Source organism: Thunnus maccoyii, chromosome 12 (assembly GCF_910596095.1).
Source record: "Thunnus maccoyii chromosome 12, fThuMac1.1, whole genome shotgun sequence".
NCBI classification, from domain to species: domain Eukaryota; kingdom Metazoa; phylum Chordata; class Actinopteri; order Scombriformes; family Scombridae; genus Thunnus; species Thunnus maccoyii.
The window spans coordinates 17,570,253-17,596,440 of record NC_056544.1 but is presented as its reverse complement, the minus strand read 5'-3'; the positions used below and the strand labels follow the sequence as shown (position 1 = coordinate 17,596,440).

General features: G+C 40.4%; 1 protein-coding gene across 2 annotated transcripts in view; it reads left to right on the top strand.

The window, feature by feature from the left end:
* The first annotated feature begins 212 nt into the window (after positions 1-212).
* LOC121908560 (adhesion G protein-coupled receptor L2-like) overlaps positions 213-26,188 on the top strand; it is an 87,751-nt gene continuing 61,775 nt past the window's right edge. For both annotated transcript variants that reach the window (XM_042428681.1, XM_042428680.1), the window contains exons 1-2: positions 213-297; positions 21,659-21,871. In XM_042428681.1, coding sequence (XP_042284615.1) covers positions 21,796-21,871 — 76 coding nt within the window. In that variant the 5' untranslated portion in view covers positions 213-297; positions 21,659-21,795. The remainder of the gene's footprint in view (positions 298-21,658; positions 21,872-26,188) is intronic.

The following is a 26,188-nucleotide window of genomic DNA, read 5'->3' as shown; positions in this document are numbered from 1 at the left end:
AACGATCATTACTTTTGAACAGACCTCTCGCAATGGAGCTATTCGTCCGGTCCCGGACGTATTGGCTTGAAGAAGAACAGATACCTGCCACAGGAAACCCCACCATCCGTCCCTTGTGAGGAAAGTGGAGCATGCAGCCGAGCCCCAGCCGTCTTTGTGCGACCCGCTGCTTAGTTTCTGGGGGCCTCTTCTGAAAAACGGAGAGGAGGTGGAAAAGGGGGGGGGGGGGGGGCTCCTGTTGTTGATCCGAAATTCACACTCCACGCCGGGATCCATATTTTGGCACGGCGCACCAACGTAAGTAGCCTTTTAACAGCGGATGTTTTGAGTCTTTCAAGGGAGATGCTGGGTTACAGGCCTCGTTGAATCAATATAGCATTTATTTACACTCCCAGGATAGGATAAGGCAGATGTCAGAAAACGGGCCCACGGGCTCCTCTGGCAGTTTAAAACTGTTGTGGTGAAATCAATACACAGCCTATAGTGTATGATGTTATTTGGTGGCGGTGGAGCTTCCAGACTTTTAATTAATATGAAGTTGCTTGGCTGAAGTGGCTTTCAGTTTAAATATCTCTGTGTAATTTAAATTAAAAGCCCACTTAAGGATGAAATCTGATGAATCTGGGGGGGGGAAATGCTTATAGGTAAGGTGTCTTCAGGTGTTACAAATGTGATTTTTATTTATTTATTTAAGATGTTTGGGGAAAAAAACAAGCCCTTGTTATGAATGTAAAGCCTGTAAACACCAGTTGGGAGTTGATTTCTAAGCTATTCAGCGTGATAATATGGTGGAGCTCACACAAAACATCTCCACCCAGTCCAGGACACCAGGAGCTAAGTAGTTGGATGTCAGTTACTGTCTCCATTTACTTCTCCATTTTGCGGCTATAAAATAAGATCATTTCACACAGCATGCATAATTCACAGACCTGAGCCAGCCATGTGTGATGATGTGACACACACTCACACACACACACATACACACATACACAGAGTTTTTACAGGCCATATCTCATTCTCACGTGAAGCTTTTTAGAGATATGGCTACATAGACTTCAGCCAGAAACCCCCTGGTGAGCAAGACTGAAGTATCAAGGTTAAATAACATTCACACATAATCCATACCGCCATTCAGGATAGTGCTGCAACATTATATAAGCCATACTGACAAGTTAGGAAACTGAGAGCTTCCCAGACATTCACTTATATAACAGCTTTTCGTGCAGGGAATATGGTGACTTTTCAGTTCCAGTTGTTTTTTTTAGTGATGAAAGCTTACTAACTCATTCTGCTGCATGGTTTTAAAGACGGAAAACTTCAACATTATATAAGCCATAAGCACAATGTGAGGAAAATTTTCATGCCACCAGACATGTCCTGGTATATTTTGACCGTGGCACATAAGTTTTTTCTTTCATGCCAGCTATTCTGGAAGACTAAGACAAAAAGTCCAGTTGGATAATGTGGCCGTTTTAATACTGACGTGCCCATCGGTGATTCCTGAAAAGATGAAAAGGTCATTTCCTCCTCCTGCCAGCAAGATTCAAGATTCAAGATTTAGTTTATTGTAATTTTTTTGTGTACTTTCATACACACACGCACACACACACACACACACACACACACACACACACACACACACACACACACACACACAGCACTCCACAGCAGGGCAACAACAACAAAAAGGATGAATATATATCTAAAAATTCCCTTAAAAATGATAAACATATGAATCCCAAGAGGAAAAAAACAACAAAAAAAGAACAAACAGTTAGGAGCTCAGTGCATTAAAGTGCATTTAGAGGGAAAGTGCTTGTTTTAGTTCTTATGTTGACAGCTGGTGCATGTCAATGAGTGACCAGCACTGATGTTCAATGCAGATGTTCTACTTTGGAAATCTTGCAAGTCTTATTTCTTGAAATGAATGCTGGGATAGTGGATGTTAGGAATTCAAACAGGGAGTGGAGGGGAGGGGGAGTGGGGACAAATGTTCTGTTGCTTGCCCCCCCACCACCACCACCCCCACATACACACAGAAACACACACACACACACACATACACACACATACACACCCTTCTCTACGTCCACTCCATCTCTCTCACCCAACCCAGACGTGCTTGTTTGGTCCATTTGTCTGTGTTGTCTTGGGAGGAAGTGCCATCTCATCTCACATTGCGCAAATGGTTTCAATGCATGCTAGTGTGAATTCTAGCGGGTTTTTGTAACTGCCAATTTCCATATCAAAGTGTCTGCATTTCAATAGGGAGAACTTGAGCTACCAGCCCCCCTTTCCTCTAAGCAGTTTTGTTCTGATAGAGTGTTGCTGCTGCTGCTGCTGGTGGAGGCTACTGACAGGAATGCTGGACACTGCAGTCGGTTGTGTGTGTCTGTGTGTGTGTGTGTGTGTCTTTGTAAGTGTTTGTGTTGGAAACAGATTCAGTGTGGACTGAGAGAATTTGTTGGCCATAATATAACACCAAAAGCCATGTATTTAGCGGAAATCTTGGACTCCTCTCAGAGACGTGGTCATGTTTTAAAAAGATTTCGTCTGTTAAAACATTTCCCCAGCATTTCTCAGTGCGAGCATAAAACATCAACAAAGGTCTGCTTTTTATTTTCAAGGAGAGAGAGAGAGAGAGGGAGAGAGAGAGAGAGAGAGAGAGAGAGAGTGATAGAGTAAAAAATATGCATAAATAAGTTGACGAAAATCAGTTTTGGCCACGGCAGTGTACATCTAAAAGGCCTAAAATGAATTTGTTTGCCGCTGCTTCCTTACAAAATAAATGGTTTAATTCCACATTCAGTATGTGTAGATATAAAGACACTGAGCATTCGAGCTTTGTGTGAGACCCTGAGTACCTAGCGGTGTCTGATTGTTTTCCTGTCGCAGAGATAATATTTATTTCCCATTCTGTGCAGCTGTTGTTTTTCAGTGAAAGAATGCAGCAAGACACTGTTCATTTTGATGGATTTCTTCTTCTTTTTTTCCCCCTCTTCTCCTGTCTTGTGATACATGACTTTAAGTTCTCTGCAATTTTTCTGACAAGTTTAACAGATAGAAAATAAACACTCATGCACATTTGCACCGAGCACAAAGAAAAACAAAAGGAAAAGGCGTTTGTCCGTGCCCTTACTTTGAGAATAGGACCGGCATAGGTTAATAGTGAAAGAAAGTACAGCATGTGAGATATTATTACACAGAGACAGGGGAATGTAAATGCCATTGGGAGCACAGTAGGGGTCGGTGGCCCCTTCATGGTCATCCTGCTCCTGGGTAATAACGTGAGCCAACTGCTCCCCAACCTGCTATAGAGAAGAAAGCTCGCTCCTTCCTTTGTTCGCACGAAATAGCATCACAAAACTTGGGGAGAGGCAAGAGCGGGGAGGGCAGGTTTCCGTTTTGAACCCAGAGAGCAAAAAGAAAAAAGAGAAAGAGAGGGAGAGAGAACTTCACCTGCCATCTTCACTCACGGCGGGCGGGTTTGACAGCTGTCTTGTTCAATTCCTCTGACACGCTTGCTGTGAAAAAGTTGGACATACAAATGGACAGAGAGAGTAAAAAGAGGGAGTGATGAATAAGACAGTTTTGATTACATCGGTCTTAGAGGAGAAATCGACCGTGGGATACTCCTTACATTGGTTAGACATCATCAATTTGTGATGTTGGGTGCATTTCATGATGAATGGTCTTTTTTTTCCCTCCTGTTGTACTGACATCAGTGCATCAGTTCGCCTCATCTACTTCTACTCTTGTTAGTGATTTCATGTGTTACAATGACCCTTGACAAAGCTCGGAGAACAGGGCTGTCTTCATTGTATATGCGTGTAGGTGGATGGGGCAGGAGAGATAGCAATAGCAGGCGTAGTGAGATTGTCAAGTCAAGAAAAAAGTGAGAGTCGAGTGGAAACCATGCTGCGGTGTGCCCGGTTTTCCAATTATTAAAAAGCCGCTGAAGAGGAGAGGTGCATGCATTCTGCTCCGTGGAGGCTGCCATCGGTGGAGAAATTGGCGTCACTTCTCTCTTCTAAAGATGGATTTCTTCCTTGGTGAGTGTTGCTGCAGGATGTTCTAGATTCAGGAAAGTAGTCTCTGATTCTGAGGGGCTGACGCCAAACCTGGCATTTTACCGGTGATGCTGTGAAGAACCACCCACCCTTCCTCCTTAGATTTTTTTTCTTTTCCACTATGACACAACATGGAAGCTGCGGTGGAGTGCGAGTGTGCTCTTGTTGTTCACATTTCGGCCTGTTAGCCAGTAGAGAAAGCAAAATACACCACAGAATTGGCTTCAAAAAAAAAAAAAAAAAAAAAAAGCAAAAGCAAAGGAGCATTTTGTTTGTTTAACAAAGTACTGTGGGGTGAGTTTCTCATTTAACTGCAGAAGCCCATCACAACCCTTTTGTGGCTTGCCTCAAAAATAAAGCGACAGATGACTGGAACGAATGATTATGTGTTAGGGTAGTTAACTCGATGGATGGATATACGGTCTCGCTCCTTTCGCAGAGAACGTACATCTGAGGGGAGGAGGAAAATTCTCTCCTATATACTACCACCTCCTGCTTTTAAAATGACAGTTAACTTTCCCCCACTGCTTTAAAATGGATGTTTAATGATCAACAGAGGCTTGGAGCTTAGGTCAAGCAGTCACGCTGGCTCTATACGCACTCACCGCCAAGCACCCTGATGCAGTCCTCCGCTAAGAAAGCTGCCCCCTCGGTGTTGTTAAAGGACGCTGCGCTTAAAGGAGGCTGGTGTTTGAGTGATGGATCATCAGAGGTCTCTTGGAGTGTTTGTGTGTGTGTGTGCGTGTGTATGCGTGTGTGTGTGTTAACCCTTTGGTGTGTGCAGATCTCACCCAGTCGGGGAGCCGTCGGCGGTGTGTGATGGATGTGTCCCGGGTCTTTAGGCTCCATCTATCAGAAGATTAGCACTGACCTGTGAGTTGTCTGGGCCGCCCTCGGAGCTTCTTCTTCCAGCACTGGCTGACATTAGCATATGAGGACACTGCACTGTCTCATGGGGATACAAAGATAGTGTGCTTTATTTGGTTCTGTCACAGTATAGGGCACAGGAAGTGTGCAGATTAAAGGCTGAAGGCTTTGTGTCAGTATTAGGTGCATCTGACAGGTCATCTTTCTTCAGCTGGGGAAATGCTTTTTTCTTTTCTTCCTCAAATTCCTAAATAGTATCATATAATTATCTCTAGAAATTGAGGTTCAGGCCATGCTTCACTGCAGAAAACTGTCTCTGTGTTCCTCTTCATGGTATTCATGAATCATATAAAAATGTAAATCACTGGACTGATGTGGTGTAACATTGTTATTTCTCATTTTGCATTGAAAAGAAAAGAAATTGGAACAGGTACACGCACACACACACACACACACACACTTTTTATTTTCCAAATGAGTAATCTGCAGGGCCTCTTCATGTCACAGACAGCTTGAATTATTCTCTTAAATGCTTTCACATGTTCAGCACAGGCACATTTGTTTCCTGAAAAAAATCTGTAATTCAGTCTATTGAGTGGCTAAATTAAATTTTTTTGGAAGTTCTTCCACTTACCTCAGTTTTAAACATGGTTTTACATTGCACGTGCTCTCACATGATCATAAAACCCTTCCACATTTAGTGCTGTCATGCGGTGCACTTTCTGTCCGTCGTTTAAATGTCACCTCCCACAGTATTGCTGGCATTTGTTGTTGTTGTTGTTTCTACGTGTATAGAGAGGATACTTCTGAATGCAAGTTTGAGAGATAGCTGTCGGGGGAAAATAAAACAGATTTCAGAGGCGCAGGATCACCTGTAGTCTGTCACTTCTTTGTCTGCCGTGTCTAATGGCTATTTGATGCCTACTTGGTGTCACTTGGTGTCTTGTGATGAAGCCAATGTGGTTTCAAGGTGAGGAGATATTGTCAAAGCCCTTCCCTCTGCTCTGATTGGCAGGCGTTGACACCGAAGATGAGAAGCTGTGGGAGTCACACAGCAAAGAGAATCTATTACCTAGGATGGCAAGGCGTGCTTTCACAATGTGTCAGTGCAGTCAGCCATCTTGCTCTCTCTGTGTCTGTGGAATAGTCCCTCCTCGACGCAACGAGGAAACAGCTTTCAAGTTTAATTTTAGTGGCTGCCATAGGTAGTGTTTTATACTTAGGTTTCAGCATATGATAAATTATAGTATAAAACCGGAAAAATTTACACATTCTTCAGCTGGTGTGTAATCTGTTTTATGATTGCTGGCAGTAAACTTTAAAAAACAATAAGGTATTGCATCCTGGCAAAAAAAAAGGTAGTATAGAATTCAAAATTCAGCTGAGCCCCTTTCTTGTGGAGTTGTACTGATTTCCTCCATTTCAAAAGCCTCCTTAATACAGAGAGACATAGAGAGAGAGAGAGAGAGAGAGAGAGAGAGACTGCAGGCTCTGGGAGTTGCAGTGAGAGAAGGAAGCTTGTTGTTGATCAGCCAAGCAAATCAGATCTTGATATTTGAAGAGCGGAGTTGTGATTGCTAATCACTCCACTGCTGAGTTTTAATTAGGAGACTCATGAGCATTCTGTCATTTCTCAGCAGAGCATAGTCAAGCATCAGATGTACTAAGAGAACAAATAATTATTTTTCTTAGTAGTTAGGGCTACAAAACACAAGCACAGGTTTTTTTTTTTGTCATATGGATTAATTATTATTAAAAATATTGCAGCATAATTGTGTTTCATATGAACTCATTTACTTTGCACCTTATCTTAAATCATATCTTGGTTTCTGTTGACCTTATTAAGGGATAAAATAGACTTATTTTGAGCCCGGCGGCCCTGCATGGATGCTTTTTGATTGTGTTTATCACCAAAGAAAGCCTGAATCTAATCTAGAACTATTTTCTTGGAGATAGTGCTATAGATTGGACTGAGCTTATTTTCAATAGGTAGGTTTCTGTCCTGTGCTCCTAAGACCTTTGTTAGGACATTTTAATTACAGCAGAGCTGAATGTAATTGATCTAGGCTTAGAGGGATTTCACTGTCAATGAGAATGAGCCTAGGCGTTAATACAGCCGAGCAAATGCTTCCACCTCTGTGCAGCGCTCACACACACACACACACACATCTACACACACACAGGCAAGGCTGGTGGTGACGAGAGGGGATGCATCTTCTTGTTGACTATCCTTTAATTCAGCGAGGCGTCTGTCTTTTATGTGTAATGGTTAAATCAGCCTCACAGGGCCAGCTGACACAGCAGTGCAGACTCCACTTGAACATATCTGTTGCCAACGTTGCTGCCACCTGGAGTGTCCTCTTACGGAGCACTTTCTTCATGGTTCCGTGTTGTCACCCACAATCTTCAAATTTTTATAAGGCTGTTAGATAATGCTTCCCGATGAGGGTGAATTATTGATGGTCTTGTTCGTATGAGTGGGACAGGGCAGGCTTTTAACTCTCTGAGCTGCTGGGTCTCTTATCCGGTAACTAAGGGACACCACACAAACACCCAAAGGAATGATGTACTGGAGGAGAAAAAAAAAAAAAAAAACGGAGACAGGGGGCTGAAAATAAAATAAAAGAAGCATGCATCCTTTACACTACTGTTGGGCTAAGCCACAGCACAAGCGAGACTTGGCAGCAGAGAAAAGCAATGCATCTACAGAAGCCTTTTCTCTGTTTTTGAAGCATGGAGAAGTGGTATGGTGGTTGTGTAGTTTCTGCTTATATTTGTTGGTTTATATGGGAGTACACACAGAGCTCTGCCTCTGCTTTTTTTTGTATTCTGTAGGAACAAATGTTTCAAGTTAGAGACTTTTATTAACACCGGATGCTTAGTGTGTGATGTCATGTGAAGCTGTCAGGTGAAGGACTAAACAAGTCATTTTTTAGACTTTGACTGAACATTTGAAGTTTGTAGAGACGGTTAACTGTCCGGGTGATACAAAGCATTCACAGTCCAAGTCCAGGGTTTGGTTGAATAAGGCACATATGTTGCTCAAGAATTTCAAAATTGAATAAATATTTTCTGACATGAAGCCTTTTGTATTCTTATATCCTTGGTCCAAGGTAGCATAAACAGTATTTATGAACTTTTGTGTGTGTAAAGCAACCACATAGTTCAATCTGTTATAAAATAGTGAAAGAGAGGTTTGAGCTGCTGCTTTGACCCTGAATGGCAAACAGTGTAATGTGTTGCAGGCACAGAATAACTGTTTAAACTCACACATAAAAGTACATTTCTGTAAAATCAGTTTTTAACCGGTAAAAGTATGCCCACACACTCCGACAGCTGTCCTGATTCTTATAGCACGTACTTTCATCATTGTTCCAATTCATTCTCTATGCACTCCCATGGCCCTCCAGTTTGCATTACAATGGAGAGAGCAGAACAAACTCATGGAAATACTGGTAAAGCGCAAATTTGGCATGCAGAAATTCAGCAGTGTTGTCATTTAAGCTACATTTTTGGTTTAATTTTAACATTTATCTAGAGATGTAGATATTTTTAAGCCAAAAATTGCAACATTTGGCCCTGAAAGCAGTCTGTCTTTTGTCAAAATGTCAAAGATTTGGTATATTTAAGACATAAAGTCTGGCCAGTGTTGCATTCCAAGACTGTACTCTTCTATTGGGCAACTTATCTAGTTGTTTAGAGGCTGTGTTGTGTAATTTTGTTGTATTTCTGTCCACTCATGACTTGTTAAAGCTCAGGTTGCATCTGTAATGAGTCCTTAAGAAAAGTGTGTTTTCAGCTGTTCTTCTAGGGGTGAGTTTAACTGCAATGAAGGAAGAGACATTTTAGGCCTACTGGTAAATGTCCACTGGTTTCGAAATGAAAATGAAGTAGTTTACAGCTGAATCAGGGGTCGTAACTCTAAAATAATAACTTGAGACTGTGTAAGTGAAGACAGGAAGAGAACAAAAAACGTAATTATGTACACAGAGACAAGAAAAACAGGTCCGACCGGTTCCTATTTCCCACTGGAGGTGCTGCAGATTGATGCCTGTGTCTCGGTTTCCAGAGGAACAGACAGAGTGGGTGGACAAATTAATAGAAACCAATACAGAGAAAAAAAAAAAGACTTTGAATTGAAAACAAGCATGAAACCTGTCCAGGCCTACAGTGCTTGTGCACATATTAAGTTCATGGCTCATTTCCAACTCAGTACAGCCAAATAGTTGGACAATATGGCCAAAATATATTAGCTTGATATTTTAAGCCTTGGTGAAATACTGTATTTCTGCAAAAGGTTTTTTTTCTAATTAGAGGAGTAATTCAGAATAATCTTCTTTGATAAATGCTATTAGATTTGAACGAACCACCACATGAACATGTTTTAATTCAGCATTATTGAACATTTTTTATGTTTTAGCAAAATACAGTTAAAATACAAATCAGAGTCTGTGATTTTTTTGTGATTATTGCAGCCCAAAATGGAGCACATCTATGAATTTAATGTAATTTTCCTGATTCAAATATCCATAAATTATTTATTTTCTAACATGTTGCCAGGCATGCTTAATTTTCTCTCTGGCTCTTCTTTTAAATATTGAAATGTAGCAACATTTCAGTTGCTTCTCTAGAGTTCGTTATCTAGTTAAGTTATTAGTTGTGTGCCAGCTTCAAAAGAGACAAATCACCACTTTATCAACTGAAATGGTGAAACTAACAGTTATAAAAAGTAACTGCCTGATTTGTAGTCAGCCATAGAAATAAAAAACAGTCTGGAAAATCATGACAACACATGTTTAATATATTGCTGGATGCTGTTTTGAATTTTTGAAACTAGTGTCAAGATGATAGCTGAATATCAGTACCAACACTTTTTTTTCTACATTTATGGAGGAATATAAACAGATTTTACTTAATTTTGAGGTTTTTTGCAAAACAAATACTGTCTAAACAAAAATGTTGCCTAAATAAAATAGACATAAATTGGCAAAATTATGATTTAAAGCTGCCCTAATCAAAATTTTTCATATTAAGAATGGATTAAATGACTATATGTAATGAGTAGAGAGTCACTCATTGTGACTAATCCACATATTATTACCAAACCTGCAATTGGAGTCTGATTAAGAGCAGCGGTGCTCGAAACATCAGCTTGGTGCATTAAATAAATAAAGTGGACACTGGAGTCCTGCAGTGTGCGAGCTGTTTATTTGTTTATTTCTACATTTGCTCATTTCCAGCCGAGCACTTGCCCTCTTTGGTTTGGATGTGTGTGCGTATTCTGGTGTTGTTCAAACCTGCACTTCCCTCAGCTTCATGGAGCATTTTGGTTTTATGGCCCACAACAGTACTGTTTTTACTCAGTCTCGCTGTCGTTTACAGTCACAGCAGGCAGCTGATTTCACCAAAAAAGCTCTGATAAACCCACTGTGCACTACCCACTTAGCACCAAACGGCAAGCAGTTAAAGTTAGCAATTACTTGGTGAAAATAGTGGAACATTTGGCAGCTAAAAAGCCAGATATTTGTTTCGTGAGGTTTAAAGACTAGAAGAGTGAATGTTGGACTTACATTCTTCATGTGGCCAGAAACACAACTCCAAATAAACTCCAGAGTGTAAAAAAGTTTGCTATAACAACTTAATGAATGAATTCTGCCTTAAATCAAATGAAATAGCTAAACAAGATTACAAATCGGCATCCAACTGCAACTTTCAGTACTTTACGGTATTTGATATCTTGTGCTAAAGGAAACATTTAGATTGGTAAAAATAGAGGTATTGTGGTTCAATACCCAGCCCTAGTCAAACAGGACCTCCAAGAAAGCACATATAATATGAATCAAAGCTCACTTGCATTATACACAGACACCTATGAGGATAGCTGGTAAACATGTTTGAACTAACTACACTGTAAAACATCCTCAGCTACATACATACATACATACATCATTACTTTTACAAGGCAGGTACTGATGGTGGAGCTGCCCTTTAGAAAACACTTTTATTTAAGACCAAATCTCAGACATGCAGCAGGTTACCTGATCTGAGAATCTAAAGACAGAGAAACTGAAAAAATAAAATGGTATTGATCACTTCTCACTTTTTCCTGCACTCTGGAGGGTTTAACAGCAGGGAAAGCCAGAAGATGTCTGCTGTTGAATGTTAAACATGGTGGTGGGTCCATAATAGTATTGGCAGCCATCTCGTGGGACTCATTAGGACTGACGATTACTCCTCACAGTTGTGTAATGGTCAAGGTATATGAGGTAATTTCACAGCATTACTGTAGCTGCACCCCACAATGCAGCGGTTTCATGAATTAAATCCAGTACCTGGAATGGTTTCCTCAATCACCAGACCTAAACATCATTTAACAGCATGGGAAATCCTGCAGAGCACAGAGTCTATTTTCACCTCCTCCAGCTCTCACACAACCATAGACTTTAGTTCTTCAAGAAAATTACACACTTAAGGACTTGTAGATAGTCCTACCTGTTGTTAGGATCCTGATATTTATATGTTTTAAATGATTTACATCTTCACCCCCTGCACTGTAGCTCTCCCTCATTAATATTCAGGGCTTTTGTATTCAATACATCCCTTTAAAGGTGTTTGAGATTATTAACAGTTAATTATCAACTTTAATTCTATCATGATAAGTTCATATCATACAGAATTGTATAATTAAGTAAGGTTCTAATTAAAAACTAACAATATGAGTTGTGTGAAGAGTTTTGCTTGATGTAAGACATAATAATAGAATTTAACAGCCAATTGATCATTTTATATGTACTTTTACTTACAGTTACTGTATCATAATATATATAACAATATTGGAAAAAGCTAAATATTAATTTTATGGCTGCAACGATTAGTTGATTAATCATTTTGAGTAGGTTTTTTAAATGCTAAAATTCTCTGGTTCCACTTTCTTGAATGTGAAAATTTTCTGGTTTCTTTTGTCTTCTATGACAGAATATCTTTGGGTTGTGGACTGATAGGGTTGAGTATCGGTACTCAATACATTTAAGGTATTGACCAAAATAACCCAGTACCGAGTGGTCAGTCAAACGATACCTGCGTTTGATCCTTTTTTTTTCGCAGCCAATCACCACAAGTGTTCTTCGATTTAATGCGACGTGTGTTTGGCCCACTACTGCAGCAGCTATAACCCATACAGTCTGTGGTGACACTTACCCCTAAATTCCACCAGGCGCACGTGCGCCGTGTTTCGGCTCTGACGCGGCTGCCGGAGCTGATCGCGGTCACTCTAGTCATTGTATCCAATTCCACTGGGCGCGGCGCAGCGCGTTTCAGAAGCGTCCCAGAAGCATCCCAGAAGTGGCTCTCCGCTACGCTACGCTAAAGATAGGTGCCTTGTCTATTTTTTACGGAGGCCGCGTCAAGCAGCACAGAGCAGATCGAGCTGGGCAGGAAGGCAGACTCCTGGTCGTATATCAACAATAAACGCAATTAAAACAGATGAATAAAGAAACCATTTAACTATGTAGCCTACTGAACAATAGTAGAAGCACAAAAATCAAAGAAAATGACCAAATCAACGAAAGCTGAGCAAGTTAACAAAATTGAGCAGTTTAGTTGCCCTGCTACTGCAGTAATCACGGTAGCCTAATTACTGTAGTAGGAGTGCAACTGACTTTAAATGGGGGAAGGCTTCCCCAAAGAGAAGAGACGCTCCACCTCTGACACGCTCCCGGTGGAATAGTGCGCTGTGCAGGGGATGGAGCAAAACCGCATCGGAGCCGGAACGCGGCGTACACATGCCCGGTGGAATCCTGGGGTTAGATTTTTACACATTTGTGATTTTTACACATTTGTGATTTTTACACAAATGTGTAAAAATCATGGATGGGGAGGAGTTTTGGCATTTTATGCAACTGAATGCTTCCATTCACATGATGGATATCAAATGAAGTAGAAAAAAAGGTATTGAATGAAGTACTCTACTGGTATCAGTATCACTTAAAGGGTACTGGTATTGGTACTGGTATCATCATTTTTTAAACAATGCCCAGCCTAATTGACTGTTGGTTGGAACAAAACAGGACATTTGATCTTAGGGAAACAGTGATTAGCATTTTTCACCATTTTTGACATTATGTAGTCCAACCAACCTATCAATTCATTAAGAACATAATGGACAGATTAATCAATAATAAAAATAATCGTTAGTTGCAGCCCTAATTGATTTTAGCAAAGGCTGCGGTAACAATTATTTTCATTAATGTTAATCTAAAGATTATGATCTTAATTAATCGATTCATCGCTTGGCCTTTAAAATGTCAGTAAATGATGAAAAATGCCACTCACATTGTCCCACAGCCCATGGTGACTTCTTCAAATACACTTGTTTTGTCCGCTCCACAGTCCCAAACCCAAACATGTTCAATTTGTAATGATATGAAACAGAGAAAAACAGCAAATCCTCACTGTTGAGAAGCTGGTACCTGAAAGCATTTAATTTAGTTCTAGATTATTTTATATGCAGTTTGCATACATTATCATATCGTAACAAGCACAGAGTTACTAGTTTAGTAGGCACACCTAGCTAAAATGAATATAGTCTAATACATCAGCCTTGCAACAAATCCTAACTTCATGAAGGTTACAATGTTCAGTTTTTGTTGAAACTGTTTTATGGTCATTTGAGAAGTTGTAGTTTGTGGTGCTGTTTATTTCAATGACAGAAAAATATTTTTATCAACAGTTTTGTGCTTCTGTGACTGAGATCTGTGTGTCACACTTTAGTAACATTTCCATGACCATGAATGTGCATATGAGAACACATTATAACCCTGAATTAAGGCGAATTAATGCATGTCAGTCACTGAAGACACTGAGTGAATAGAGACCACACATACAGTCCGCAGTTAAAATGCAGCACATGTGCTGACCATGCATAGGCAATGTGAAGCATATTGGGTTTTTAGACAAAAATGTGCCTCAAGTTGAACAAACTTTTAACTTTACAGTGAATCCACTCCAGGAACGTGATGAAACCAGAAGAACGAATGTATAACTGTATGTGTAGCGAGCCGTGAAGTTGTCGTTGTGGCTACACATTCGCTGCATTTAATTGTTTCTAGCTGAAAGGAGACATAGAACTTTAAATAGCTTCTAAAATCGATAGGAAAATGCAGTGAGCATGACGTGAAAATCAGGATGTCAGGAGAGACACAGCAGCTTGTTTAAATGATGTAAAATGTCTGGTTAACAGTTCATGTTGCACTGACAGAAAATGAAGTCTCCCTATTTGACGCGTGACATCTCCACTGGTGACATAATAGCTGTGTGGCTGAAACTCAAGGAGGGAGATGGAGATGCTTGTATTATTGGCAGATGTGAGTTGAGTGCATGTTACATGAGTTTTATCCAAAGCTAACTTGAGTGAGGACAGCCTTTAGAGACTATTCAGTGATGATTGAATGGAATAATGAGTTAGTGTGACTTGTGCTTGGTGGCAATATAGACATATAATCAAGGGCGTCATTTCTATTGGGGATGTGGAGTTATCTCACCTTTCAAAATCTAGTTTTCGTCCACTCCATTTTTATAGTTGCAGCTTGATTTACTCACCAACCTTTGACTGTCCAGCTGCTAAAATCCAGATGACAGAAGAGAGGCTTTGTGGAATTTATTTGTCCTGGATTTCGCCTCTCCGGCTACATACTACCCTCTGATTGGTGGAGGTTGTTCCTGCAGCCTTAGAGGAAGACTGCAGGTAAACTCAAGGCTAGAAAAGGCTGACTTCATGTTCCTTGCACACACACACACACACACACACACACACACACACACACACACACACACATCTGAAACCAAATTTCTGCCCCCGTACACAATTTAAAATTTGTTTTTCGGTTGCTCCGTTAACTACTTGCTCCCCTCAAGGATTTAATGGTGTTTGTTCTATTTGCATATATTTCTTAGTGACAACTTGCTTCTTTTCACTTTTGGCAACAAACGTGTCACTTTGTTATTGTGCCACTTTGTCATGAGCCCCATTTGGATGGGATTACTCGCACAGGGGGGAAGGTGGGAAAATGTAATCGAAAATGGAGCACGTCTGTCAATTTTGGTCCCATGTGAATCTGCCATGTCAGTAACTTGTATGGATTTTAGCACCCAGCCAAAACCAGGACCTCTTGCGCCAGGAGACATAACCTCTGATAAAATCTCAGCTGTACTCCCATCCGAAATGATAACGCTGAGATAGTTTGCAAATAATGTGTCATTTCCTTTGGGAGGAAAGAACTCTGCACGCTCTTCTGGCTGAGATCACTCTGGTCCAGATGCAACATTTCTTTTTGTTGTTTCATTATTGTTTAAACATGTCAATGTCAGTTGTGGGAATTGTGTTTGATTATTACAATACATTTCTGGCGTGATGGCAACGTTTGAATGGAGCTCTGTAACACTGGAGTCTGATGACACAGATCTCCTGCATGTTATTCATTAACATCACACATGTTACGTGTTAGCAGTTACTTTCCGTACATCTTCCTGAAAACAGTCTGGTCTGAATGTTGCTATAGTGTGTAAAAATTTTACATTGTGTCAATGCATTTTTCCTCAGAAGGTGTGAACATCGACACATCATCTGCTGGAAACGTTGTTGAAGGGGTGAATTAATTTGTTGTGTATGTGCTGCTCATGTTGTGAGTTTAGGTGGAGGTGATGTTGTCAAGGTTTTTTTTTTTTTTACACAGTTTCCCTTATAAAAAATGTGATTTAACGTCGGAGAGAGCTGAAGGTGAGCAGTGTGTGTGTGGGTGTGTTTGTGTGTGTGCTGGAGGCGCAGTGGATAAAGAGCATGCAGGGGAGTGCTAGAATTATGTGTGGAGGAGGCGAGAAGTGAGGCTTTCAGTAAATTTATGAAGAGACTGATTGAAAGGAGAACCTCTCTTTTCCATGTCAGTGTCGAGCTGCTCTCTGCTCCTCTCCGGTGACCCCACTGCTTAACCAACTGCTCTGAGGTCAGCCTATTCATTTCACTGCCAAGCAGAAACAGCTACTGAGCTCAGAGTGTCCTGTAGCCGAGTATTAGAGAATGAAAACGGCGTTTTAGTCATTTTCCGCACATATTCTTGATTTTTTCGTTCAGTTGGAGAATCAGAAAACAGATGTTTTACCATATAAAATTTCTGCAGCAAGCAATTGGTTTGAGTATTTCAAGATTACCAGTAACAATCAGTATTGACAGTGTTTGTAATGAAGTCAGTTAGAGCTGATACAATTGATCAGTTAATCAAGCAGAAAAATAATCAGTTTTTATTTTCATTTAAGTAATTTTTAAGCAAAAATGACAAGAATTCAGTGGTTCTAATTTTGTAAATTTTCTATGATACCAAACTATTTTTTTTGTATGTTTTGGGCATTTTTATTAGATTTTTATTAGATTAATCTGCTCATTATTTTCTCAACTAATCAATTAATGTCTATAAAATATCAGAAAATAGTGAAAAATGCCAGTTTTTATTTCTTAGAGCTCAACTTCCTCAAATGTCTTGTTTTGTCTGATCAACAAAGAAATTGCTTCAAATCCACACATTTGAGAAGCGGCAACCGGCAAATATTTGACATTTTTGCTTAAAAAATAACTAAAAAGATTATTTGAGTGTTAAAATAGTTGCTGATTAATTTTCTGTTGATCACCATGAGCTCTGGGAATATGTTTTGATATTTTGCTGCTAAATGAATGATTGTTAGATGCAGTCCTAAAGTTAGTATTTCTCTTGACAGGTGAAGCAGACTTAGACAGTAATGGTGAGTTTCATTATTTAGTTGGCAGCCGATTTCAACTACAAACCTTGACAAAAACATCGACTTTTACCCCTTTTCCAAGAGTCTGCTGGGCTGCATAGCTCTTTTGAAGACTACACACTGCCCTCTCTTCATTTTGCTTGACACTAACCTGGTTGTTCATCCTGGGTCTTCTTTGTTCTCTTTACTTTGCTAAGCTTCTTAGCTTCTTTGCTCACCCCTCTCTGTTTCACTATGTCCATCTGCCCGCTGGCACTCTATCTTATCTACTCCCTCAATCATTTGGCCAAGAGCCGCTGAACACACCAACTGTTGTGCACTCTCAATAAAATAGTAAAGAATTACACCTTTCAGAGGGGTTTCTGTTTGGGCTTTTTGGAGAACATCTTTAACTTTAAAAGCATTTTCTGATGTCTTCTTTTAATCTAGAGCCATTTATCCAGAAGAAAACAAGACATAAAAGCTGCAGTTTAAGTGCCTTGATTTAGAGTTTATTTAAATGTTACAGGAACTTGTTCTGACCCAGACTTAAAACAAAAAGATCTTGTAAGAAGTTCTGGGAGAAATATTAACCATCTTAATAAACACCTGTTGAAATATTTATTTAAGGACACCGAACCCCAGCAGTAATTATGATGAAATAAGTTGCCCACGCTGACTCATATGAACAAATCAAAAGCTAAATTTTCTAAAAAAAAAAAAAAAAAAAAATCAGCGTGAGAACACGCAATCCCCAAAACATCCAAACCGACCATGCAACACACATGCAAACTGGAGTAAAGCAACATCATTTAATGTCACTTCTTAGTCTAGTTTTGTTGCTACGTAATCCTCCGTCAAAAAAAGTTAAAAAAGTATAAAAAAGTTTGTTTTTTATTTTTATTTTATTTAACTATGAAGTCTCTTGAGATACATGATCTCCTTTACAAGGGAGATATTGTGTTACTCTTAAAACTACTCTTAAACCAGTTCTGGATAAATCACTTGGTCTGTAAAATGTCCAGAAATAGTTTAAAAATGTCAATCACAATTTCCCAAACCCCAAGTTTATACATTCAAATGTCTTGTTTTTTGCAACAAAAGCCCAAAACTTTTTTTTTTACTATCATAGGAGAAATCTGTAAATATTCACATTTGAGCTGAAACCAGTTAAGTTTTGTAGTTTTTCCTTTAAAATAAAAAGACTTAATTTGATTCTGTCGATTGACTAATTGATCCATTGTCTCAGCTCTTTTCAAGACATTTTACAATTACAATTTCAGTGTGCAGCTCTAAACCATGTCAGCCCATCTCTGTTTTTTGTTTTCAACCTGATCATCCTACTCCTCATATCTTATCAGCTCTACAATGAGAAAACACACTCTGTACACTGTGCTCGATGTCGGACCAGCACTGTTTCTGGCAGCTGATGGCAAGTTCTCTACATCACTGGTGGAGCCAAGGAAATGACATCATGTCCCTGCAGGGGTTGAAAGCGCAGCCCTGACAGGACTGTCATGACAAAAGAGTTCCTTGGGAACATCAGAGTGTACCGAGGACAGAAGAAAAGTGTCTGGAGGCTGTGTTTTCTTAGTTCCTGTAGTTCCTGGTCTCCCTCTTCTAGCCCATCAACCATTTTCTGATGTTTGAAATTCCCCTCTCACATGTGTGTCTTTTTTTTTTTTTTCTTTTTTTTTTTTGGTCTTGAATGTAGGGCATGGGGGCGGGGCAGAAAGTTCTCCAAATTAGTAGTTATTCAAAGAGTGGAAGACGAATCATTGTGTTGGCAAGATCCAGCTCAACAGAGCCACATCTCTATTTCACTTGTAGGTTTTCAGCTTACACTTGGACTTGCACATTAGTTTTGTTCCAGTCTTACTTGATATGTATGTATGCACTCTTTATCTCTCTCTTCTCGGAGTTGACAATTGAAAATAAATTAACATTCCTGGGCTTTATTTTTGTCTTCTCTAAGCCTGTGGAGAAAACTTGGAGGCGAACCCAGGAGGTCAGGCCATACTCACAGCCTGTCAATCCTCTACTGTGACCCTACCGCCCCTTTCTTTCTCCCCCTTCCATTCTTCTCCTCCTCTGCTCTCCCTCTCCCATCCATTTAGTCCCTCCCGGCTTAGAAACTCCCAAACTCCCCCCTTCTCTCACTCTCTTTCTCTGGACGCCTCTCCAGCTTGAGTGAGGCAGACACAAGCTTTGTCAGAGGAGCCTCACATTCATTCAGCCGGCTGTTGCACACAGCCTTGTATTTCATGTTAAGACATGTGGGCTGTCTCCTTCTATCCATTTATTTTAATTATGTTTTAATTGCCTGCCGTCCTCTTTTAAATGCTTGCTTATTATTTCTATCAGGCTGATGTGAAAAATTTGCTGTGGACTGTGATTTTCTCCATTATCTTAACTGATGATAGATTTCTCTCCTCGGGTTTCCACTGTGTATGTATAGGAGACAAAAGAAAAACAGATGTCATGAATGTTTGTGTATCATTATTCATTTCATTGGTGGATTTTTTTTTGTCTCGTTTCCAGAAAGATATACTGTTAATAGAAAGAGAAACCCTGAGGGAATGTACATACCTGTATTTTTTTAGGAAGAGGAGCTCAAGGCGCAGAAAATGAAAATGAATAACTTTGATTTAGTCAATGGTCTTCTGGTGTATATTCTGTGTTTGAGTTCATTAGATTTAGAGTAGGTGTTGACAGTTAGTCATAACTGTGTACCTTTTTTTTGTACAAATCTGTCTCAGTGGAACATGACGATCATTATGTGAAAATTGCTGGCCGAGTATCATGTAACCTCAATTCCCAGACTCAGAGGGAGGGGGGGCTTGTTGTAGATAATTCCTCAGCGCAATCTCTGAGGGGTTAACGATGCCTCACTTACCTCTTAAAATCATTTTCTGCTTGAGAACATCTCAGCCCCCCACAACCATCATCCCCCCTGTCCCCTGATGTGAAATTATGATACGTCTGTCAGTACTTGTGTAAAGCATCTTAATGTTAATCGCCTAATCCTTTTATCTCAAGGCCGGACCAATTCAGTGCAGAAATCCCACCAAACAAAACAGTGTTTTTAGGAAGATGAGCATGGCTGTATCCTCCACCAGCTTAAAGGAGAAAGGAGACATGTTACTCAGCAGGGCGACGGAGCAGGCGGGGGCTAATCAGGAGAAAGAACCCCGGGGTGGTGAGGGCAAGCCTGTGTCCGCGGGGCCTGGCAGGCTCTCGCCCCCTGATGTCTAGAGGGGTTGAGTTGCTCAGCAGGCCCAGCAGGCCAGAAGGGCAGGGGGACGTCCCCCCAACAGTTTCCAATCTCCTCCTGTCAACCACCATTATGGTTACCCCTATGGGTCCAGGCCACATATTTGGGGATGATAAATGGCTGAGTGCAAAGAGAGGAAGAAGTCACGTGCGTCTCTGGAGATTTGGTGCTTTGCCCAGTATTGAACTGGTGGCAGTCTTGTTGGAAGACTTGAGATTCTGAGCAGCTACAGTGGTATGAGACTTCCCATGCAGGGGAGCTCGCACCCTCCAGTTTTGTCTTATCTGATCTGGTTCGGCGCCACTGGCAGATAAACAACTGGAAGACAAATAAAACCGCAATTCCTATAAAACCACCCAAGTTTAACTGATAAATTATAAGCTAGCTGTATGTGTGTTTCCTTGGCACAGACTGTGCTGCACAACTGCTCGACCAGAGTGACCTCAAATGAAAATAAATACTGTGTCAGGCGAGGTGGAGATCCAGTGGGCTTTTATTCGACTACTATCCCCCGACCAGGCATCGGTTATGTATAGAATGAACCCAATAGTGACTTAAATTATTACTCAGTATGCTAATGTAAAAGCTTCCCATGTTTTGTGGGTTTTCATGTTGCCAAAAATATCCAAGAGCATTAGCGAGGCCCGAAGAGCGATCAGAGCTGACTGCTCTGCTGCTTAAATTTAGGTTCATTATAAAATAATCAGGGTAGTTGACGGGTGGCTCTGGAGGAGCGCATTCAGAAACTAGAAACATTCACTCTCCTCTGCATGGTGACAGCTACCAAGTGACCAATCCTGTGTGTGTGTGTGTATGTGTGCTGATACATGTGTGTGCACATTGGGGACATGCTGGATGGCAACCACAAGGGAATAAACAAGATACAATCAATGTGTGTGTGTGTGTGTGTGTGTGTGTGTGTGTGTTGATGCATAGGCTATTTTTCTACGCCCACGTCGGCAGGAGTGTGCATGTCCTCGGCTATATGTTTGTGCAGGCATGCATATGTGAGTCAGTGAATGTGTGTGTGTGTGTGTGTGGCATTTCACATATGACACAACGGATCCCTCCTCGGTGTTTGACTTTGGTAAGCAGCTTATCTGTCTGGTGTGTTCGTCTGTCTCAGACTCTAACCTTTTGCTGCTTTTTGCAGACAAAGGACTGTTTTTGCCACCCCTTGATAAGGAAGGAGACAAAAGTAGCTCACAATGCAGTCGTGTCTCTAATGGCGTCCTGTGTGAACGTGTTGCCGGAGCGACAAGCTTTTTCTCATGAGGATCTGGGAGTAAATGGGGAAGGTGGAACGGGGAAGAGTGGGAGAATGAGGCAGTGTAAACATTCAGTCGTAACACGCCGCCGAGTGCCAAATAAGTGCTGAACACCAGGCACTTTATCTGCTTTGTTTTCACGCACATCTGAGAACAAAGTTTTAATATTTGTGTGAAAAAATCCTTTTGTTTACTCAATCAAACCGCAGTCAGGAATTTTGTTTTCCCAGTGCTCAGATTTGTGCTCGACTACGTGTCACAAGCAGCTCACACATGACTTCTTCTATGACAATGCACACGTGTTGAAGCCAGATAAAAACTGACACCACACACCAGAAAATCCAAGGCTGTGAGGGTAATAATGACAATCATCAATTTCCTCCATTTTTTATGATGTCTCTCCTTCCTTTTTCCAGATGAGAAGATGACTGGTGATGCTTCTCCGAGAACTACTGATCGTTGACATCTCTCCAGCTTTCCTCTCTCCCACTGCAACGCGTTGAACCACTATTATCAGCCATCAAGCTCCTGGATTGTTTGCATACAGCACACAATGGCTTCTGCACTGTGGAGGTGTCCAGTGTTTCGCTGCCTCTTGCTCCTTCTCTTTTGCTTGCATTGTTCACAAGGTGAGTTACCATGGAGTTGCGTGGCGGAAAGTAGTCTTAATGTCAGTCTGGTCAACCTTTCAAGAAGCCACTTATTATTCAGCTTATGAATATATTGAATTTATTAGCGCACATTGTTGTGGACATATAAAAGAAATGAAGAACGGTTACGTAGCAAGGTTGCTGTTCAGTGGTTTTACCCTTGTAGTTTGAAAAAAAAGTATTTCAAACACATCATATTGAACTCATTGAATATTCCTAGCGGCCCATGGACACTTGCACTGACACATTTCTTCACTTCCAGAACAGAGTCCTTCCCCTAAAGGTTCATAACTGCACCTTTTCTGCATCATGAGCTTCTTAACAGATTGTGTCAGTATTCTTTGAGGCACCAGAGCCTTGGAGAGTAGATACATTTTTTATTTGCACCTAAATCAGACCGTTCTGAGCAGCCAGTATACCTGGCACCATCAAAAGCAGGGCACTTGATTCAATGCCAGACTCAGGAACAAGGAAAGAATGTGTCAGTGTTTTTAATTGTGTGCAATGACATCCCAAGGCTCGTTTTTGGTTCCTTCCCTCACTTTTGATTAGTACATTTGGCTGTAATTACAAGTATTGTCACAAAACACTCCCGTCTGTTACATGCCCATCAAAACCGCTGATGTTGGTATGTCTGCTTAATGATGATCATTACATTTTTCCCCTTTCAGTCCTATTGTACCGGCAAACAAAGTAACCCTAAATCACATACTAGTGTGCCAAGCATTGATTACAGATAGATGTTGAAGTACATTATTTCAGGGGACTCCTTTTCAATTTGGATTTTGCCTTTTTTTTCTCGCTCTTGCTGTCTTGTTCTGTGATAGATTTCTCTTCCGGTTTTATTTTAGGTCTAGCTGCGGTGTACAATTTGTTAACAAAGACAGATTGCTATAGAGCAGGCTATCCCCGCAGTCTTTCAAGCAGAGATATGTTTTTTTCTTGCGGGTAGATTAGCAATTAAAGATAATATGGAAGAGTCTTACTCAGAAATGTTACTGAGGCTTTTGAAGAATAGACCTCTGATTTGGCCTCGCTTAGAAACTGAGTTGAATAGTCCTGTTGAATTTCTTAAAGAGGAATACTGCTTTGGTATGCAGAAACTCCAGGTTTTGGGTTTCAGTTGATGTGAGGGCTCTCAGCGCTAAGAATGCATATTTGCCCATCCATCAATAAAGGAATGTGTGTGTGTATGGGTGCCTCTGAAAACAATATCTGATTCTATCCGCATGCCACTCACCTTCAGCCTGTCCAGCTCTGAGGGCTAGCATCCCATTGCTTATGGTCTCCGTTTCCATCGGAGTCGCTGTGAAGAAAAACTCCACTTGATAATTACCTTCTGTCCCTCACCAGGAGAGAGTATAATCAGGTTATCGTTTTCATCCAAAACATTCCGAGTGCTTTGAAATTCTCATTGACATAGCTGAAAAGAAAGTGATTTTTCTCTCTGCTGGTACTGACTTGTCTGGCCAGCAGAAAGAATGAATAACAGTCCGGTGTCTGTGTTGAGAAACTGAATCAATTTGTGCAAAATCAAATGGAACCAAGAAAAGTGTAGTAAATGCATGTCGTAAAACACGGATTATTAAAATGACAAATTTTAGTTTTATAGGCATATTTTTGATAACGGTCATTGTTAGCTCTAGTCTGGGTGACAAATATATTTCCTTTGACTGCTTTATAATAAAAGCCACCCTGTGTTTTTGCCAGTTGAAGGCTGATAATGTGAAGCAGTGGCAGAAGGAAATGTTCAGTTTGCTTAGCAGTACTTAAAACATTTCTGAAAAGACTGTGTAACAGTGAACATGTCATTGATGAGATAAAAATGAAAAACAGTAATACTGGATTATATGCTGTATCGTTTCTTGTGAATCCTGCATGCATAGGAAGGCTATTTGAATACAGGGCCACCAACAATGAAAACTACTATATAGTGAGGTAATTACTGAATGTAAATACATGAAATATCTATTGCAGAAAGAAATGCTGACCATAAATAGTATCAAAATTGGGTTTGATTTCATGAAAATATTAAGGATTACAATTTTAAATTATGCCATTTTTGTATCTTTTTAGTATATTTAATAGGGTATAAAGAAGCAGAAGAAACATCACACTGTGTTCTCTAAAGTCTCTCTATATGTTATTCCTTGTTCTCATTATTTGTAATCCATTTCTCCCACATCCTTGTGCCATTATATAACAGATCCATAAAATGACGCTGCTGCTAGAGTAAACTAGGTCATGCAGGTATCAGATTTGTTTTAGGTGATTCAGACCGCCCAGTCTGCAGATATGAAAGAAGACGGCCAGATTCAAAGGGAGCTACCACAAAGGTGGGGCAAGTACGCAGGCACATACCTGCTGTGCCTGAATGAAAGCTGTTATCTGAGTGTTTAAAGTAAAGAAAGGCAGATTTAGGGGGGATTATGTCGTGCAGTCAGTGTCAATACTTTTAGTTGGCTGTTGTGTTTAAATGCCAAACGGAGAGCGGGAACCTCAGGCTTGATATCTAAATATTGCACAAAAAGGAAATGTAAAAGATTAAGTGGTTTGTGTGCGATAGCTGTGTCGTATCTGCAGAGATGGAGATCAGAGTGAAGAGGGAATGTTTGTTTAGGTCCTAGCAAGTGTGGTAGACGGGCAGACTGTGTGAATAAGAGACATAAGTATGCAGTTTTTTTTACTCAGAATCAGTAGAAAAGAGTCTGATATACAAATATAATGCAAAAATGATGAAAAAAAGTAGATTCCTGATTCTGCTTTTTTTCTGTTAGTTTTGAGTACAGTATATATTTCTCTCAAGGGGAGACTTTCTTGATTGTGAAATATTCCTCGAATGAACATACCAGCACGCTTGTGTTTCCCCCCAAAAGGTTGTAAAGGTTAACAATATGTCTCAGCACAACATTTGTCTCAAGCAGTGCCATACATTGTGCTGATGGAAGACCCTCCCTTGTGCCACACTGGTATTTCCAGTCCTGGGGTTGACTGAATGGGGAAGCTATTGTGCTTTAACTCCTCTCTGGCCCCGGGCCATACACATCCAGTCTGTCATCCATTGATATGCTTGGCTTGCCATTTTATAATTCATATTGAATGCTGCGGGTCCATGGCAGGGCGATCATGAATTATCAGCTAAACCATGGGAGATTCACAGATGACTGGTCAATCTGTGTGGTGAGAACAAGCACACAGGAAAAAAAAAATCTGATATATCAGTCTTGCATGGAAATTCAGCCCAACTGGAAACATTTCAAGAAATAAGGCAGGGGTTCATTATCTGGATTGAATGGGCCTTTCTGCAGATTGGGAGCCATATTGAAACAGATAAATCATCATATTTCTTACTTTTTAATTTGTTTTGTCTTATTTACTAATCCAGTTTTGTCAGCATTTTGCCCCAATCCCTCATGCAGCTTTTCTGCAGTGCACAAGACATATTTCTGTGTAGTCTTGCGTAACAATATGCTGTGTTAAGAATAGCAGAGAACCTGGAAAGTTTTGAATCATAAGAGAACATGAAATTGAAATGAGCCAGAGTCATATGAATCTCTAGGATCAGAATTTCACTCAGAGGAAATGAAATACAATATCACCCTTGATAGGGTCATCCTAGATTTATTGCAACAGCGATTTCCTGAGTGCATTTTTTGGTAAAGCAAAAGCAGCAATAATGTTTCCAATCCATGTATCCAATATGCGAAAAGTGAGAGCAAGCCTCTTTTACTTTAGGAGAGAGGCTTGTGCTTTACTGTGTGTTTAGACATGACTGTAAAAGCTGCTGTTATATGGCCAGTTGATGAACAAACACTTAATTTAATGGGCTTGGAACTACAGTTTTGTGACAGTTTGATTTCATTTGTTAAGCATGCCTTAAATCTCACTTGCTCGCAGCATCTCCAAGCCGTTCAATTCACACCCTTTATGGTAACAAGTTGTATAAACATTCGGCCAGATCCCTACCTCAGTCTTCCCTTTTCTTAAATGCTGTCTGCACTTGTTTTAATTCTCCAGGCAGCCTAATTCAAATAATAGATGAGTCCAGCTTACAAGCACAAAGTAGTTTGCGTCAGAATCTAAACTTTTGGATTTGCTCCATGTAAGTCACTGCTTCACAGGAGGGTTCAGCTGTCATAACAAAGAAATGCATTTAATCTTGAGAGGAAGCAGAGGGGTTTCTAATAAAATCAAGTCTACACTATAGAATGCGGTAGACTTTTTTCCTTTCTTTGTGTTTGGAGAGGTGTTTTCCGACAATATAAATCAGGTTTGGAACAGGGACAAAAGTATTTA